At 47.3% G+C, this 19,572-nt stretch overlaps 1 protein-coding gene across 2 annotated transcripts in view; it reads left to right on the forward strand.

Annotated features, from left to right (window-relative positions):
* The first annotated feature begins 3,894 nt into the window (after positions 1-3,894).
* The window catches only part of LOC106836898 (zinc finger protein 14-like), a 46,519-nt gene continuing 30,841 nt past the window's right edge, over positions 3,895-19,572 (forward strand). For both annotated transcript variants that reach the window (XM_044753784.2, XM_044753779.2), the window contains exon 1: positions 3,895-4,360. In XM_044753784.2, the coding sequence (XP_044609719.2) occupies positions 3,977-4,360 (384 nt within the window). In that variant the 5' untranslated portion in view covers positions 3,895-3,976. The remainder of the gene's footprint in view (positions 4,361-19,572) is intronic.

The following is a 19,572-nucleotide window of genomic DNA, read 5'->3' on the forward strand; positions in this document are numbered from 1 at the left end:
AACATAGGAGAGATTTGAATAAGGCCTCTGGGGAAGAACAGAGTTATTTGTGATTCACACAGAGGAATGAGTCCTAGTCAATGAACCATTTATCCTAATTTCATAAGAAGAGGTGAACTGTGCTCCGTGGCAAAGCTTGGTCTGAGTCAGGCAGCCTGGTGATGAATCGAGCCCCCTCCTGACCGGCTGTGTAAAGTCAGATATGTCGCTGAGCTCCCCCAAGTCTCAGTTTCCTCTCTTATCAAATAGGATGATGCTAGTGCTTCCCGGTTGGAAGTCTGTGCAGATGAAAAGCAACGAGCCAGTCCCCCTAAGGTGCTGAGTGCCATGCCTCACACTCAGTAAGCCTCCCCAATGTGCCTTATTATTAGTGTCAGCATTCCTGTTAGTATTCTCACTGTCATTGTAGTCATCAACTTGATAATGACCCAGAAAGCAGAGCTTCTCTCAATGGAATTAACATTTTACACTGCAGGTGACTCAATGGTTCCTTTACATGTGAGGTTGCAACTGACCTGTGAGATGACGGAGAACTGATGCATTGAGCAGAGTCCTGTGATGACTATTTTGATTTCTTCTATGGATACTTACTTTCCCATACTTTGAAATCTTCACTCAATAAATGCTGTGACAATTAGTTTTTGGTAATTCATGCCTTCCTCACCAGATAGAACAATTTGGTTAATCCTTCTTCCCACTGCTACCTCCAACACCATGCCAATATTTCAGCCAGACCATGAAGAAAAAATAGTTTTCAAAGTGCCAACATCTATCTTGAAGTCGTGCCATTTAAAGGTACTTCATCATTCCCAGCACAAGGAGAATCCGTTGTGCTCTCAAGTCATTCAGGACCAAGATCGTGTTGGATGGCCACCTCGGGAGTTCTCCAGGTGACATCTGAAACTGGCTCCCATGCATGGGGGGCAAAGAGAGAGCAAAGAGAGAAGCAGCTCACTCCAGATTGGCAGATGGCCGTTTGAATAAGCAAGGGAACATATAGATGAGCTTGTGTTAGGCGAGGCAAAATGATCAGATGTCTGCACCTGCCCACCGGAATCTTCAACGTTTCTATAGAGGCTTTGGCGGGGCTCAGTAACGTCTACTGTCCAGATGGTCTCAACAGCACATTCTTCTCTCCAGGCTGCGTCATTGAAATGTCTCAGGAACATTGGGAGGAGTGTATATTCCAAGGACAGGGGAGTGAGTAAGAAGCGTCCGATTTACTGAGTCCATCTGGAGTGTCAACCAGTGGTCACATCCTCTCAGTGACCTCCTCCAACAGAGCAGCTTCTGGAATCTTGGGGAGCTCATTCCACTGGGCCCATTTTTCAAGGTTATGGGGAAAATATTTCTCCATACCTACAAAGAACTCCCTGTGCTGCTTCACTGGAGCTCTTTGTTTGCTGAGAAGACCACCTTGTGGGGTATCCTTGAGTACTCATGGGCTTGCCTCAGTGCAGGTGGATGCAGCAACACTCTAAGTACATTTTGCCCTCATGTTTGCCACGATGGAGACTAACGGGAAGAATGTGCAATTACCAAACCCAATCTTCAGATATCACATGTCTTGTCCTGAGCACAGTGAGTAAAGGACCTTTGAGAGCACCACGAGGTGACCTCAAGTCAAAGCCAGGCTGTCCTTAATGTTACCTGTGAGAAGCAGAGCAGTTTATCGATTCATGAGTGTGGGAAGCACATGCTGAGTTTCTGCTCAGATGGGGCCACTACTGGAGCTGTACAATTCCCACACTGCGATGAAAGTATGGTGGGGAGGGCAGTGATGAAATGTAGTTTCCTCGGCACCATGTTTCTGACAGTGTGAGATCGGAGCCAGACTCATGCATCTTCCCAGGTGAATGCACATTCTTAGGATGGTGTGTCCTTTGTTGGAGGTGGAGATGAGGAGTTGGCAGTTAAAACAAAAAACAGAGACATTCCTGAGTTAGGAAGTCAGAATGATTTCCTGGAAACCTCCTAGACTATCATTTTCCAGATAGTTCATAAACGGAAGATGAGTAACAGAAAATGAAATGGAGATATCTTATGCATCTCTCAATGCTTGGTGCTGAATATCCATAGAACTTTTCTTCCTACATTGGACGGGTGACTGATCAATGATGCTACTGCCCAGTTTTTTTTCCTCTTGTGTGATAAACACTGGTGGCAAACTGGGCCCTTCTTTTCTCTCTTCATTGAGATCACTGTGGTTCTTCGGCCCTGCCCCTCAGCATTCTTCCAGGAATGCTTCTCTGTCCCTGGGTGTGGTGGAGTTATGGTTACACTTTGGGTGGACTTGAGAGGGCTGTTTGTCTCAGGTGACATCAAAGGTGAGCACTTCCTCAGGGAATTGGGAGAGGATATGAGCAGAGATGGTATCTGTGCAGACTAAAGGGAAAGTATGCCTGTCAGCGTGACCCCAACACTGCTGCAATGAACGTCACTCTGTACTATCATCATGGAATGATCATTTTGATGAAACTCAGTTTTCTGATGTCTCATCATATTTGGATTAAATTGTGTAACTACAAGGAACAGGTGGGTCATGGCCACTGAGAGTGATTTAACCATTGGTAAGAAAGAGTCTCTGCTTACATTTTTTATAAGATACAAATATTTTAATGTCAGAAACATTTTCTAAACTTAACCATTCTGAACACCCAGAAGTCAGTTTTCTTCTAAAATGATGTTTTTTTTTTTTCTTCCAGTGCGCTTATTCTGAATCTGACTGAAGCATTGGAAGGATGCCCACCTACTGCATCCTTGGTATTGTAACTGAACTCAGTGGGTTCACCTCTTGGTCAGAGCAGAGCTGAAAACACAAGCAAAGCAGAAGTAGGTGAAGAAAGTTTTATTTCTTGCAGAAGCAATAGGGAACACCAGGGCTCTCTGCCAAGGCAGAGTCTCCCCAAACAAGGATTTGAGGGGTCCTTTTATTGTGAGATTATAGTACAGTTCATGAATATTCAGTTAAGCAAGAGGCAGGACATCAGGGTTGACAAATAAAAATGGCAAGTAATAGGATATATTGGAATATATGAGGAAGCCATTTGGTGTAAACCTAATTTGGCCTGACCTTGTCTTTCCAAAAGGGCCTGACCAAGGCCTTTGAGCATGCATTGTATATCTGCTTTAGAGATTCCCTATGGCAAGAGCAAAGGTCCTTGAGATAAAGGTGCAACTTCCCTCCCCCTCCCAACGTTGGTGTCTCCTTAAGGATTAAGTATCTTTCCTTAGGCTAGAAACTGATTGCTGTGCTCACCTGTGACTGCCCAGCTTGAGACAATAGACTTGCCTCCTGCTATGCCCACCAAGATAGCAGACCCACTACCTGCTGTGTCCATCAAGTGCTGTGCTGACAGGGCAATCTTGCGACTATTGTGGGAGGGACATTTCAATCATATGTGAAACACCCTCTTTGAGGGTATATAACCACCCTGTGTACCCCTACTTCTTTGCAGTGCTCTGTTCCTTTGTGGAAAGACTCTCCTGGGTTATAATCCTGAGATTTAAGCTCAGAATAAACTCACCCAAATTTTCATTTATAGATTGGCTATGGATTATTTTCGTTGACAGGGTTTATTGCCTAGTGTTATGTTCCTTTAAGTCTCATTGGTAGAAGAGACATGCTACTACATACATAGTATGATCCAGAAATGGCTGCCTGGTCCCTCCCAGAGGAGGAGAATTGAAAATATTAATTAGTTGATAATGGGGAAAGTTCACTTCAGAGCAGATCCTGGCGAATACAACTGGCTTCGGCCAGCCTGCTTGTGGGAAGCTTCTGTGTTCAGGCTCTTCCTGTAACTTTCCATCTGCACACACTCAACAGACAATGTTAGTTTTTAACACATCCTCTGTACCCCTTTCTTTGCCTAGTTCCCTGGTCACCGTGTCTGTCTGTGTACCTATTTGACAAAACTATGTCAGACTCCAGTTGTCAACAAACATCAAAATGGAGAGAGACTAATCATTGCATATGGTGACGGGACCTTCAGTTGTGTGTGTTTGTAAAGAAGGATCACAGTCCCATGAGTCCCCTCCCAGCAGTACCTTTCAATGCAAATATCTCTGCAGAGGACGAATTCTGTCTGGCATTCTGCTCAGACACCTAAACTCAACGGCTGTCACTCAGACTCAGGAGATGGAGTGTTTTGAACTGACCAATCAGAGGCGCGGTCGGGGCAGGTGGGTGGGGAGAAGCGCCCCAACCCCCGGAAGTTCCTGCTTGGGAAGCGCTGGGGACCGCATCTCCCGCCATTTAAGCCTCCTTGTGGTTCAGAGCCCTGTTCTGTCGAGTCGTGACCTGGAGAGACCGCAGTGTCCTAGGAAGGACTCGGGGGACCCGGGAGCCCTGGAAATGGTGAGTGTACGGGCCTGGGGCGGAGGACGCGGGAGGAGGGGCTGGTGGGAAGCGGCAGGGCGGGCCCGGCCTCCCGCGGTCCCCTCCGGGGTCCGCCGCCACGAGTCCGCGGTGGCGCTCCTCGGCCCTCAGGCCTCTCCGGCCGCAGCGTGGTGGCGGGGCCGGCAGCCGGGCCCCGGGCGTCCTGTGGTCCCTGCGCGCGGCGACTTGGGCCGGAGCGTCTCTGGGCCGCTGTGCGCCCGCAGCCCTGCGTGTCCCAAACGGTGCGGGGCCCGCGGGAGGGTCCGCAGGACAGTCGGGCCTCGGTCTCCGGGGTCCGCGCCTGGAGGGGCTGCGGTCTGTGGGGTTCCGAGGGCCTCTTTTCTGCCGAGGGGGCACCCGTTTTCTTCTTAATTTTCCGTACGTTTGAGGAGCAGAGTCTCAAATCCCTGACCCTGTCCCGCGCGTGCAGGTCTTCCCGGGGCTGGGAACAAATGCTTGAATCTCCAGGGTCTCGCCGAATTCCCAAATGCCAACTTCCTGCCTCCGATTCACAGCATTATCATCAAGTATTTGTCCTTCTTGTTGGAATTGAAACAGATTGAACATTTTAATTGGTTATCGTTTTCTCACAGTCCGCGGATTCCTGTTTTAAAAAGATTTGTGTGTGTTGATGTTTTCCATGAGTGAAAAGCAGCCTCTCACCGCCTGGAACTACGTTGCATGAAATCCTCGTGCGTCTCCCCAGGATCTTTCTGGGCGCAGACATCCTGTGGGAACTCCTCTGGGGCCAGGTTCCTCTTCAGAAAACACCCGGGATGATCTGTCCTGTCAGCACTGTCCCCATCTGCGTTAGTCACCTTTGGAAAGGTTTATTCACTTTATTTTAGTCTCAGTTTTTCAGTGAGTAAATATTTATTTAATCAACACGCAACACGATGTACAAGATTTCCAAAGAGGCACGAAAGAGGTGAATTTCAGGAAAAGTAAAATATTCCAGTTTTACATGGCCTGCACTCAATTCTTGTTTCACTCTTTTCCTCCCATGGTGGGTCGTAATATTCTGAAGTATGTTCTTTTATTTTGGGTGAGATAAAATGGATTTCCACAGCTTAGACTTGCAGACCTCCAGTGATCAGGTAGGGTTCATAGTTTATAAATATTTCCTGTTTTGGAAATAATGTGATATCTTGTTTTTCCAGAATGAGGTATATTTTTGTGGGGTTTCTCGTTGATTTAGCAAATTGCTATACCATTTTGTTCCCTCATTTCCACCTAAAGAGTGGTTTGAGTGTGTTCGCTGGATGGTTTAAACACTGGTTTTGTGTATTTAAAATATCAATGTTGGTGAAAAAAACACTCCAGTGGGGGCAGAGGCCTGAGGGCAGTGAGTCTAAGCTAAGGCCCCCCTGGGCCTGCAGAGGGAAGGCCTTGAAGGCCCAGTTGTCCTTCCTCGGGAGCCTCCCCCTGCAGGTGTCCTACTGCTCACACCCCCATGGAAGGAGCCTTTATCCTGAGAGGAGCTGCAGAGCCCTGGAAAGCTGGAGGTGCACGTGCTCATGGGATGGGAAGTGACACCCTTTCTGAGGTTGTCGCTGTGGTTGCCTTGGGCCTGTTTCTAGACACAGTTGGAGTTTTGCATGCACAGTGTGGGTGCACGCAGGGAGTAATTTGTTTACACTGAGAAAGTCTGTGAGAGTCAGGAGCTCTGTGTCCCGGATTAGGGCCCATTAATCCAGGGGTCTATTTGGGTCAGAACCTTAAACTGGATCCAGCTGAGTTTCCTCACTGTGAGAATGGAGCCTGAGAGAGGGAGCATGTGCACTGTTCCCTGGGGAGAGGAGGGTGTGTGGGGCTCCCAGAGCTCCTTCCTGTGGCTGCTCAGGTGCCCTCCCCTCCTTCTCCAGGGACTGACCCCCTCCAGGGCTCTGTCTCCACCAGGAGAGTCAGGAACATGGAACCTTCTGACTGTGGCTTTCCTTCTGTCCTGTGGGAAGCAGGCTGCTCATCTGAGCTGGTTCCAGTGTTTGTGTTTCTTCCCTTTGGATTCCTTTATCGATGGACTAGTGCAGCCCTTTGGCTCTCGTTTCCCTTAGCACTTGGGCCCTGAGAGTGTAAGTTGATTGAGGAATTTGATGTGAGGAAAGCAAGAAAATTTTTTCCTTTTTTCGGTCGCTTTTATCTATGTGGGTGTCTCTAGAGAACACAGAAATTTAAAAGGCTAAAGCAATTGAAATTCTGTTTTAATCAATTTGAGAAAAACTTTTGGAAGCTTATGTAAATCTTTGAAAATCTAATACAGTTAAGGGCTTAAACTTAAACCCTGATTGCCTTATAATAGGCTGTTATTCTTGAAAATAGCCCAGTGTGAGCTATAGAGGAAGGACAAACTAGGATGCCACATGTCCTTTGAGTTACAGATTTGAAAATTTAATTTTGTATGGTTTACACTTTTCTCAAAGTTAGTCTTTAAAGGAATTAAATCTTAGAATGTCGTCCTATCTACAAGAGTTAAAATTAAAGGATGCAAATTTATTTAAAATAAATCTGTAAGGTAGTGTGGGGACCTGAAATTGGCCACCCCAAGATATGTCTCTTTGGCATCAGGATTATTTGAGGCTCATTGCTTTTGATAAACTGGGACAGGCAAGGAGGCTCTGAGGAATGGAACTTGCCCTTGGTTAGGACTCGTTTACATTTGTAAGGTAAATCTCTATCTGTAAAAGGTGCCTCCCTCTCTGTACCAGGAAGAAGAAAGGAGATGACCTTCTCTCTAGAAACTCTTAATCAATACCAAAGGCAAGGACTAAAATCTGCATTTTATTGTACTAGTCTGGTAACCTCCTGTAACTGACTTCCCTCCCCCTCCCAACGTTGGCATTTCTTAAGGATTAAGCATCTTTCCTTAGGCTAGGAACCGATTGCTGCACTCACCTGTACCGCCCAGCTCCAGACAATAGGCTTGCCTCAGGCTACGCCCTCTGAGACAGCAGACCACTACCTGCTGTGTCCATCAAGCGCTGTGCCAACAGGGCAATCTTGTGACTATTGTGGGAGGGACATTTCAATCACATGTGAAACACCCTGTTTGGGGGTATATAACCACTATGTGCACCCCACTTCTTCGGTGCCCTTTCTTCCGTCGAGAAGAAAGGCCGCAGGCCATGGTTCCTCATAAAGCTTTGTTTAATTTTCTCTTGCTATTCTGTCTCATGTGAATTTAATTCGTTCTCCGGCCAGACGAACCCACATTTGGGAAGAGGAAATGTCTTCCTCCCCTACAGTAACAAAGATACAACCTATCCTGGTCCTCTCCAGCCCTGTTACTCTGGTCACCCCAAATGCACAGTTTTGATCATTTTTGAGCCCCTGTTAGTGTTTCTTTATATAAATCAGTCAAGAATGCATATTTTTCTTACCCACTTTGTCCTTGTAGTGAGCAGTCAGACTCTACATTTTTGGTGACTGCTCACAGCTTAAGCCCCACCCATGCTCTTCCCCTTGTGCTCCCACCTGGAAAAACTGAGGAGGAAGCCTGGGTGCTGTCTCCTCTGGAGTAGGCAGGAGATTCCCACCACCCCAGCCCCTACCTGTGTGCAGAGCTCTTACCCCGGCCCCACTCCCAGGTCCAGTGAACCCCCAGGCCAGGCTCCATTCCTTGCTTTCGTGAACCCTGTGAGAGCTGCTGGAGAGGCTGGCCCTGCCCTCCCCTCAGACCTCTATGATGTGAGTCCTAAGCCTTGTCCTGCCATCTGTGTGTGTGCGCCACCCTGGCCTGCGTCGCAACAAGGGAACCACCCCTCTGCAGGTGACCATTATAGTTGGCACCCTCAGCCTCATGTCCAGACATGACCCCAACCCTGGGTCTGTCTTCTCTTGCTCTGACTTGCTCCCCTGCTGTGCTGCCTGGTGGCGGCATGCACTGTTGTCTCCTGCTTGCTGGGGACAATCTTGTGCCACAAGAACAGCTTTATTTCCTGCTTCCTAATGTGTGTCCCTTTTATTTCCTTTTTGTGTCTAATTGCCTTAACTGAGAATTCCAGTACAGCTTGACTCAGAGTGTTGGGAGGGGACATCCTTGTCTTCTTGATGTTACCAGACAGCATCTAGTTCTTTGAGTGTGGTCTACTATGATTAAACGAGAGTCCAGTAGATGTGGAGGTTGGTGTGGGCAGAGGGGAAGCATTCCTAGTGGGATTTTTGCTCTCATTCTTTAGTGAGCCTGTGTCCCTGGGCTTGACCTTCTGTGGTATTGTAAGGGAGATATTTGTTGTTTGTCCTCAGTTCCTAGTAAAAACCTCTTGATGCCCTTGGATTTTTTGAGTGAGAAGGGTGATAGAGTGTCTTCTGTTTTAATGAGACAACTCTTGGCCAGCTCCTACGTGCCTTCAGATTGGGGATTGGACGCCAGAAACACCAAGCCTTGATTAAATTCTTGGAACTTTCAGTCCCAGCTCCCAGCGTCTGTGGAGAGGAGCGGGGCTGGAGACTGAGTTAATCACCAACGACCGGTGATTTAATAAATAGTGCCCATGTAATGCAGCCTCCATCGGAACTCTTACAGACAGAATTCAGAGGCTTTCTGAGCTGGTGACCACATCAGGTGCTGGGGGAATGGAGTGTCCAGAGAGGATGTGGAATCTCTGTAGCCTCCTCCACCTCCCCTCCTCTCAGCCATGTTTACATTTCCAGGAGATGTTATGGACACCGGGGTAAAATGTGGCAGTTTGTGTTCCCTTAAACACAATGGAAATGCAAGCTTGTTCCCTTTTGTTTCTACTAATTTGTGTTTACTTAGCAGTGTAGAGATTATGTTATTTCATAATTATTAGTATCTCATTTGATTCCCTGTCCCCATCTTTCCTCCCATGATGCCAATGAAGGAACTTAGGCACGTGGTCTCGCTCAAATTCACATACCTCATAACAGTAGAATCTCTTCGTTCCAAGGCATAATGGGTGCCCTTCGCCTGGGCAATGTCAAAGTTTCAAACTCACAGAACACCACAAATTTTGTATAGTTAATGCAATTTAACAATATGGCATCAGTTTCCAAACAGGACTCACAGGGCAAAATGGTGTTCCACTTGTGTGACATTCTGGACAAGGGAAATGCATAGGAAGCAGAAACAGATCTATTTCTAAGGATGAGAGGGTTCAGTACAATGGGCAGCATGAGCGTGTTCTCTGGCTTCAAGGAGTGTTCACCATCCTGATGGTGGTGTAACTGTACATTCAGGAAAACTCACCACTGCTCTTTGTATGTGAATATACTGAAACCAATTAATAGAAAACAACACAGATGTTCACATGCTAGGAGAACGTGAAACTCTCCTGAACTTTGCTACGTGTGCAACACTTCCTTCCACCACCTTGGGTTCCTTCTTTGGAAGGAGTGGAAGGACTGGGAAGAAGGACATAGGCCACTATGGACTGTTGCTGGCACCCAGTCTGAATTAGAAAACTCGCTCTAGGGCTACACCTGCCCTTGTGTCATTCACATACCTGGTGAGAAAGTGATGGGGCTCCCGGCCTCCATCTTTCAGTTGACAGCAGGTTTCCTGGGTCATATCCTGGGAATGCGGTGACCTGAAACGTAAAACTGCACCTGACACATCTCCACGTGGGATCTGCCTGGGCGCATCCTCGTTGGACCCTTGGGCATCGTCATCGTGTATCCCAGAGCAGGTCTTGAGACCGTTTCCAGGTATTACGTTTTCCATTTGAAGCCCAATTGTTGTCTCCTTGCTGGGAAACATGTTTTGATGCAACATGTGTCCCACTCTGGAAGTTTTCTGTTGTGTTGACCTTAAAATTGAAAAAGTCAGTGGTTTTACCAGGGAAATGTGTTTACTTGGTACTAGCAGAGGAAATAGAATTCAGGACCTGCAAATTATGGTGAGCCATAGGCAGGTAGGGAGAAGAGAACAAAGGAGCTTGCTTTCATAGAAGACAGGAGGGAGCTGGGAGGGGCTGTTCCCAACAGAAGTCCCTTGAAGGAGGAGGAGAGATCAGGGTACTGACAGTGGCTGAGTGTGGTGGCTTCTCATTGACTGGGCTGTTGCTGGGCAAGGAGAAATTCTTTGTCCCTCTTTCTGAGGTCTGTAAAGTAAGGGGTTTCCTGTTGGGGAATGGGAGGGACACTTCTTTGGGGTCTGCAATGTATGGCGAGTCCTAATGGGTGGGTGTTAACCCTTCAGGTCTCCCGACTCCATTTATTTATTTATTTTTTTTTTTTGAGGCAAATTAGCCGTGAGCTGACATCCACTCCAGTCTTCCTGTTTTTGCTGAGGAAGGCTGGCCCTGAGCTCACATCCATGCCCATTTTCCCCTACTTTATATGTGGGACGCGTGCCACAGCATGGCTTGCCAAGTGGTGCATAGGTCTGCAGCCAGGATCTGAACCCGTGAGCCCGGGGCCTCCAAAGTGGAGTGTGTGAACTTAACGGCTACACCACCAGGCTGGCCCCTTCCTGGCTCCATTGTAAATGAGATTTCCCATATTTTCACATTTGTAATTCTACGTTGACTGTGAGGTGAGGCAGTGGCAGTACCCAGAGCCCATGTCCTGAGGCACAGCCCCCCGGAACACAAGACTCCCCACTGTCACATACACATCACCTCTGCACCAGCAAGCACAGTTTCACAATAGTCTTGATGACACCAATATTGTCAAAGATTTGTCTTGCCTTGTCCTAGCTCTGGGACTTCCTCAGTTGCCCGGCTGTACCTAAAGCACTCTCCCTGAGATCTCTGGCACATTTCACCCTGCGGTTTCAGTGGCTCATGTGCTGACCTCACTGGCTCACCTCAGAACCCCCCTCGAGAGTGAGTTTGGAGCCCACCCCCCAAGGCCAGTGGTTACTTTTTCTGCATCAGTACTCACCCTGCAGAGTTGGAGCCCTGAGACCTGTTGGAAATGGTGATCTCAGCCAGACCCTCCACAGTCACGGGGTCCCCTCTCTTCATGTGGGTCCCAGAATGCATCTGCCACCATGCCAACGGAAGAGGTGGGAAATTGTGGGGATTTCTGCTTTCCGAATTGCACAGGTATACAGGACATCCCCCCTTTGTCAGAGGCCACACCCACAGCTTCTTGAAGGGAAGAGGGAGAAAAGACCCATGGCACATACCAGCATTCTCTTGCAACAACTTCTAGTACTTTTCTCGGTCCCTCAGGTGATGTCTCTGTGGCTGGGTGACTTGGGCTCTGAGGCCCAGAGGTGTCCACTTCTCCATCTTGGAATGTTCCAGATTCCAGATCACAGAGACTGAAATGGAGGGCGTGGCAGCAGGGCAACGATCCACGGACCTTTGTTGTCTGCACTGAACTTCCAATGGGAAAGCAAAGTGAGGAAGGGACACACGGTGACAGTCGTGTTTCTGGAAGTAATCATAGCACGAGGGGCTGGGACACGGTGATCACTGCAGTCATCGTGGGCCTTGACTCTCCCTCTTCAGGGCCTGGGCTGTGGGTCTGTGGGCCATTATCACTGAGGATTGGTGACTTTGTGTGTCTCGTGTGGGTGTGTGCATGTGTGTGTCCAGTGAGGAAGCCTTTGTTGACTTTGTCTGTCTGTCTGCAGGGCTATGTCTTTGACATATGTTGCGGTTTTTTAGTCATATCCTTGCCTAATTGCCCTGGTGGCACCTTTCTCACCACAGTGGGTAGAACAGGTGAGAGCAGACATCTCTGTCTTCTCTCTGATCTGAGAGAGAAAGCCTGCAGTCCTTCACCATCTAGAATGACGTCAGCTGTGGGTTCTTCGCTGATGCATTATTTCAGGGTGAGGGAGTTTACTGAGGGAGGTTCTCCTAGTTTCCTGAGTGTTTTCCTTGAAGGGCTGTTGAACTTGGTCTCATGCTTGTTTGTATCTGTTGAGATGATCCTATAGTTTTTGACGTTGATTCCATTAATGGTTTCTTATGTTAATTCATTTTCAGAGGCAAAGCCATTTCTTTCCTGGGTTAAATTCCACATGGTCGTGGTTTTAGGTCCTTTGATATATTCCTGGAATTAGTGTATTAGTGCTTTTGGTAGGCTTTTTTCATCTATATTAAAAGAAGTATCTGTATACTGTAGTATAATGTAGTATTGTATAAACTTTTCTAAGGCTAAATATAGTGTGTATCTGTGTGTGTATGTGTGTATACATAGGGAGAATGTAGAATACAGTGTGTATGTATTTCCACAAGTGGTATATTCAGTACATTATCTGTATATAGTATAGGTGGCATATAGTATATTGTTATACATAATCAGTATCTATTATATATAAGTAGAATATATTCCATATTAGTAACGTATATAATAATTTTTATCGTGGAAAGTATTGCAATATACTTTTTCAGAATACTATTACAGTCTTATCAGTCTGTAGCATAGTGGATCTCATTACCACGTGTGTTGAGAGACTTGTTCAAATAAGCCATCCTCATCCTTCCCTGGGAGCATGGAGGCACCTCATTGTCTTGAGGCTCCAAAGCCCACCTCCCACCCGCTGTTTGTTTTTTCTGCTTCTGGTTTCATCTGAGGTGTGAGTGTGTGTCTCAGAAACAGTAACTAATTTCCTAGCCGGAGGGTTGAGCTGAGGCTCCGTGGTTTGATGTTCAGTCCGTGCAGAGACACGTGTGACCTTTTGTATTTGAGGAACTATGGGAAAGATTATCACACAGTCTTTCTTCCAAAGGGTTGCCTCGAATAACGAGTTGATGTGGTTGTGACCAGGCAGTTCGACCATTGGCACTGAGCAAAAAGCCTGTAAAACTGTGAAGATGAGGCAGACTGTTGGCATCTTCTAGCCTGATTGCCTGGAGTTTGACTGAGCCCGCTGAGCACTGGGTCCCCTCTTTGATCAGGGACGGCCTGGTTAGGGACAGCAGCAGCAGCTCTGCAGTGTTCTCCATCACGTGTGCTGGTGGCACACCACATTGACATGACCTAGCTGTGGGATGTATTAGACATGAACAAGAAAGCAAAGCACATTTCACCATGTAAGCCGCTTGACTTTTGCACATCAAAAGGGAGAGAAAATACGTACTGTAATTCCTTCTTTTGCATAAATACTGAAAACACTTAGAAGAAATGAATTCCATTCTTGTGTACATGGGCATGGGGAAATGAGATGCCAGTCCCAGAAGACATGCTGGATGTCAGCCTTCAGACACACTTTGAGATCTCAGGCTGAATTTTCGAATCTTGATACTCAAGAAACAATTCATCATAAACAGAGTGTATGAACCATTTTATGTTTAATACTCTTGAATAACAGAAATTGACTGTAAGTTTTAAAGGTCTCATTGGCTTTATTGAGCATTTCGTGAGGTGAGCAGCATCCCATCCAGCAAGAGAGAAGAGCTCGAAATGGTCCAGAAAAGGGAAACCTTGTAAAGGCAGGAAAACAAAGTTGTAAACATAAAATCGGAATATTTTAGGCCAGGTTACCTCCTTTAAGGGATAGGAGGGTCCTCCTGGGAAAGTCTGAATGTTCGGTTAGGTGAGGGATTTGGCTCTGGTTGGGTGATGTGGGAGTAGCAAGATGACTCCATCGTGGGCTCGTGGTTTTCTTTTTTACAATTTCCCGTCGTTGATGAGACTCACAGCTTAACAGAGATGTGACCAAATTTAAGGCACTCGTGTCCCTCTCAGCTAGTGCTGTGACATTCTCTCAGGTTTTGCTCTTCCCTTGGGTCATAGCCAGAGGTCATGGTGTTTTTGCTTAGCCCCTGTGACCCGCAGGTTTACAGCCTTTACCCTCTGAAAGGCTGCAGGTCCACAATCTGTAAGACGGTAGCCCTCTTCTTTCTGAGGTTCCAGTGCAGGGAGAGCATCGCTTGGTGGTTAGCAGCTGCAAACATGCACTTGACCCGTCTGAGAGAACACAGTGCGCCGGGGAGTCCATGCTGATTCCAGTAGGCAGGGGAGCTCTGAACATCTGGGTCGCACTTTGGAGCCATGGTCCCCAAGACCCAACCATTCACAATCAGTAAGTCAAAGAAAGACCCCACGGAAGGAGTCACCTTCTAATAAAACTATTTGCTTGCTCAGGGATCCTGTGTCATTGAGTTTCACCTTCCCCAGAAGTGTTCATTCAGGAGCAGCAGGTGGTGGTGGCCACAGCACAGACGCCTCCCTGCTCAGCTAAGAGAGAATCAAGGGCTGTCCTGGTGCCAAGGCCAACTGTGGCCAGAGAGTCTAAGGATCTTTGTTGGGCAGCTCTTGTCTTAGCAATGGGTTTGCAATGTCTTCAAGAGCTGAGGAGAGGTTTTCTGATCATATTCTCTTATACCTTTCCTCCTAACCAAGGAGGCATGGCCCTGTGAAAGGAAGTGACTCGGAAGTCCTGAGTGCCTCCTGGTAGGTCCTTGCTGACTCAGTGATGTAAATGCAGGGGCGTCAACCAGTGGGACGTCTTCCTTGTGAAAGTTAGGGGCGCAGTTACATAATGTAAGAGGCATTGCCCAGTTATGCACTGCCATCCAGCAGATTCTGACATGTGCTACAACTCATCTATACACTTCCAAAATGGTGGAAATATACGTTTCATGATATCTGTATATCACCACAATTTAAAGTAAAAGTTTTAAGGCAACGGAGTGAAAACAAAACCCACAGAATGGAAGAAAAGGTTGGAAACCATATGTCTCATAAGGAAGTGGTATGAAAAATATCTAAATACCTCTTGTAACTTAGTTTTAAAAAGTCAAATAACTCTACTTAAATGTGTCAAAGGATCTCAGTATGTTCTTTTTCAAAGTAGATGGAGACGTGGTCAAGAGCATATGAAAATATGCTGGACATTGTTAGTCATCAAGGAAATGCAAATGAGAACCCCAGTTAGATAAGGCTTCACAACCACTAGGATAGCCACAATCCAGAAGGAAAATAATAACAAGTTTTCTTGGGGATATATTTACAACTTTGAACTCTCATACATGGGTGGTAAGAATACAACATGGTATAGTTAATGTGGGAAAAGGTCTGGGATTTCCTCAAATATACAACATAAAATTCCATATGATCCATCATTGCCAACTCTAGGTACCTACTTTGTGTGTGTGTGTGTGTGTGTGTGTGTGTGTGTGTGTGTGTGGTAAGACTTAAGACACTGACTTAGCAAATTTCAGGTATACAAATTATATGTGTATATCAAATCATCATGATTTTATCTTTAAATATAGACAATTTTATCAGTCAATTATATCTCAGTAAAGCTGGGGGCAGTGGAACAGTTTCTAGATGCATTGCATATTTACATGAGGCTTTAGTGTGTTCCTTATGACAGTGACAGTAGGAATCAATTGCCTTAGGCATAGCGGTTAACATCTGTGAGGTCTCTAGGGACTTGCGTAAGAACTGATCTAAAATAAATTTCTCCCAGTGTAAAATGTACAGCTGAGACTTTAATGAACATGTGTCACGCCCTGTGGTTAGACTGTTACCAGACAAAGATGTGGTTCTCCCAACCGATGCACATAAAAAGCCAATTATTCCCGCATCAGCCTTTGGGGAAAGAAAACAGCTTATCCTCCGACAATCTGTAAGGAGACAGGAGGCACATGCTGTCAGATCTGCATTGCCGATTCAGGATTTGGGGAAAATTTCAGAGGTTGAGGGAACAAGGTGGCCTGTGGAAATGCTGCCGGGGCAGGTGTGCATTGGAGGCATTTAGCGTTTATGGTAGGTTTGAAACATGACGAGGTTTTAAGCAGTTAGGGCAAGGTGTGGATGGGTTTCAACAGCAGGTCTTCCTGCACGATGGACCCCTCACCTCTGATGAGAGTGTCACTTTCCAGTCCTGGTCGTGTCCCCCTCCTTTAGTTCCATGGGGAGGACAGTAGTGGGTTCTGATGTCGTTTCAGGTCAAGATTTCTTGTGGATGTGGGCTGACGTCATGCTTTGTAGTTTTCTGAAAACCAGCTCTTGATCACTGTGTTGATAAGAGATGGGTCATTTCATGCTGGTCCTGGTGGCCCATAGTCACAAGACTGAAGAGTCCCTGTACCCAGGGTAGGGCTGTGGGATTCCAACTTCACACCAGAGCCAAGCGCTCTGGGATCCTTTATCTTAAGCACCAAATGAGTGGGGATGGGGAAGGCGTGGGTGGAGGGCTCCACTAGCAAGATTCAAAGATTAAACTGGAGCCTGGCTCTTTGTGACAAATGGTGAAGTCCTATTTAAATGTCTCCAATTCTATACAAGGGGCATAATTCCATGATTGGCTTTGAAGCCTTATGGCAAGCCCTTGACCCCTAAAGCCCATAAGACCGTCTTGTTTCAGTGTGTCCTTGCCTGGGCCACCCCAGTGTTTTAGACTTATTGCTCCCTTTGGAAACTCAGTCAGGAATTTTCTGTGCACACCTGTGCCCATGTGTTCATAAAGAGCCTGGTGAAGAGAGTAGAGGCAGCCCCAGGGCAGGAGAAAGTGGTGTGTAAATGCAGATGTGCCAGTGAGTCAGGTTCCAGCCAGCAGCCTAGGCGGGTTCCTTGGAGCCCTGTGGCTTCCCCTGCACTGTCACTCATCCATGAGAGGGTGGGTCCTTCCTGACTGTCCAATCAGGGGAGCCCCTGGGGCAGGTGGTTGGGGTGATGCAGTGTATCCACTTGGAGCTCCTTTCTTGTTCCTGTCGTGCTTGGGGTAGATTGTCTCGTGCCCTGAATGGTCCCTGGTGGCTCTGCCACCCTGTCTGTCCTCCTGTGAGCTGCACTGGCCATGGGAGCCATGAGAAGGACTCAGGGACACCGAGGAGACCCAGAAATGATGAGTGTGCTGCCCTGGGGTGAGGAGACGGGGAGGAGGGACTGGTTGGCACTGGCCACAGCAGTTGCCAGCTTGCCCGTGGACAATTCTGGAGTCTGGGGCCCCGAGCCACATGGGGGCTGAGCCGGCAGCCTGGATCCTGAGCATCCTGTCTGTCACTGCATGTGGTGACTTCGGCCCCAGAGTCGCTCTCTGCACACTTCTCCACCCACAGCCTCTGTCTCCACATTTTGTGCTTTGACTCCAGGGATGGCCATTAGGGACAGTTGTGGCTCAGTCTCCAGGAGTCGTGTGGGAGGAGCCTCGGTCTGTGGGCTGTGCAGGGCCTCCTTTCTCCCCGCGGGGCATCCGTTTTCTCCTGCGTTTCCACATATTTGGGGAGCAGCCTCTCAAATCCCTTATCCTCTACCCCAGCCTGGCCCTACGCACCACTGGCAGGAAGTCCTTGACTTTTCTGGTCCCGTCCCCCCTCCCCGCCCCCCCAGTTCCCAAAGCCCACTTCTTGTCTCTGGTTAACGGCCTGATTCGCGACTATTCATCCGCCCTGGGGTATTTCAAACTGACCCCATATTTTAACTGTGGATCATTTTTTCCTTGAGCCCTAGGTGGTTCTTTTTAAAAGATATGTTTCTTTGGATGTCTTACATTAGAATACGGCAGAAAATACCCGTATGAACTACATTGTATGAAATCCTTGTGCCTCTCGCCACAGGATGTTTCTGGGCACAGATGTCCTTTGGGAAGTCGTTTAGTTGGAGCTTCCACTTAAGAAGCTTTCCTGGGTGTTGTGTCCTTTTGGCATTGCTGCTGCCTTTGTTTGTGACCTTGCAAAGATTGATTCCTTATTGATTTCTCCATTGTTCACTAATGGTACATATATTTAATCAATAGAGCTTGAAAGACAGTATGAGATAGTTACAAACGGGCAACAGAGAGGTGAATTTCAGAAAGAAATCAAATATTCCTGTTACATTCCATTCGTTATGAATATCTATTTCACTTTTTCTTCCCCTGAACGCATGTAGTAAGTTTCCTGAGGGCTGTTCCTTCCTTTTGGGTGTTTTCAAATGAAATGTCAGGGCTCAGACTTGCAGACCACAAGTGGTCAAGTGTGGTTCCTTGCCATGGAAATAGTTCACTACCATCTTATTTTCTGAAAGGAATAGGTATTTTTGGTTTTTCCTTGAAGTAGTCCAAGTGCCTTATAATTTTCTGCCCTATTTTCCATGGAAAGGCTGGGCTTAAGTGATTTTGCTGGATTCTTGAAACACTGGGTTTGTTTCGTTTAAAATAACGTGACGTTCCAAAGCCCCTGGGGATGCTGAGGCCTGCAGTGAAATGGACAAGCTGAGGCCCCCTTGGGCCTGCAGAGGGAAGGCCTTGCAGGCCCAGTTGTCCTTCCTGGGGAGCCTCCCCCTGCAGGTGTCTTACTGCTCACACCCCCATGGAAGGAGCCTTTATCCTGAGAGGAGCTGCAGAGCCCTGGAAAGCTGGGGGTGCACGTGCTCATGGCTTGGGGAGTGACGCCCTGTCTGAGGTTGTGGTTGTGATTCCTTAGGCCTAAACATTTTAGACATTGTTTGAGTTTTGCACCCACACTTAGGTGCACTGAGAGTATAATCTGTGCATTGTGAGAAAGGCTGTGAAGATCAGGTGTTCCGTCCTGTGGACAAAGGTTCATGAATTTGGAGTTCATGTGGGTCAGAAGCTTAAACTGCATGCGACTGAGACTTTCCTCACTTATGAGAGTGGGAGCCTGGGGGTGGCAGTGCCTCCATGCTCACAGGAGAGGGAGGGTGCGTGGGGCTCCCAGAGTGTATTCCTGTGGCTGCTCATGTGTCCCCACCCTCCTTCACCAGGGACTGACCCTCTCCAGGGCATCTGTCTCCACTGGGAGAGTTTACACCTCAAGTGTGGGAATAGGGTCCCTTTCTGAGTGTCGGTTTCCTTCTGAACTGCAGGCCAGCAGGCTGCTTCTATGAGGTGATTGGAATATTCCTGTTTCTGTCCTCAGATTCTTTTATCAGTTGAAGATCGCAATTCTCTGATTCTAGTTTCGATTTGCACTTGGGGTTTGAAAATGTACTTTCAGATATATGATGTGAGCAAGGCAAGAAAATTCTGGAAACCAACATTTTTTCCATTTAAACAAGAGAACGTCAAGATGTGAGATGGGTGTATTGCAGTACTCAGGTGCATTTTCCATGTTTAGGTCAGTTTTGTGTGTCCTTGTCCCTAGAGAACTGTGACATTTAAAACGCTGTACTATTCCTGAGACAAATGAATTGCATTCATTTTCTTATTTATGTGAGTGTGTGAGAGGAAGATTGTCCCTGAGCTACTGTCTGTGCCCATCTTCCTCCGTTTTATGTGGGATGCTGCCAGTTCATGGCTTGATGAGCAGTGGTCGCTCCACACCTGGGATCCAAACATCCGAACCCCAGGGCACTGAAGCAGAGCAAAGTGAACTTAA

This window comes from Equus asinus, chromosome 20 (assembly GCF_041296235.1).
Source record: "Equus asinus isolate D_3611 breed Donkey chromosome 20, EquAss-T2T_v2, whole genome shotgun sequence".
Taxonomy (NCBI): domain Eukaryota; kingdom Metazoa; phylum Chordata; class Mammalia; order Perissodactyla; family Equidae; genus Equus; species Equus asinus.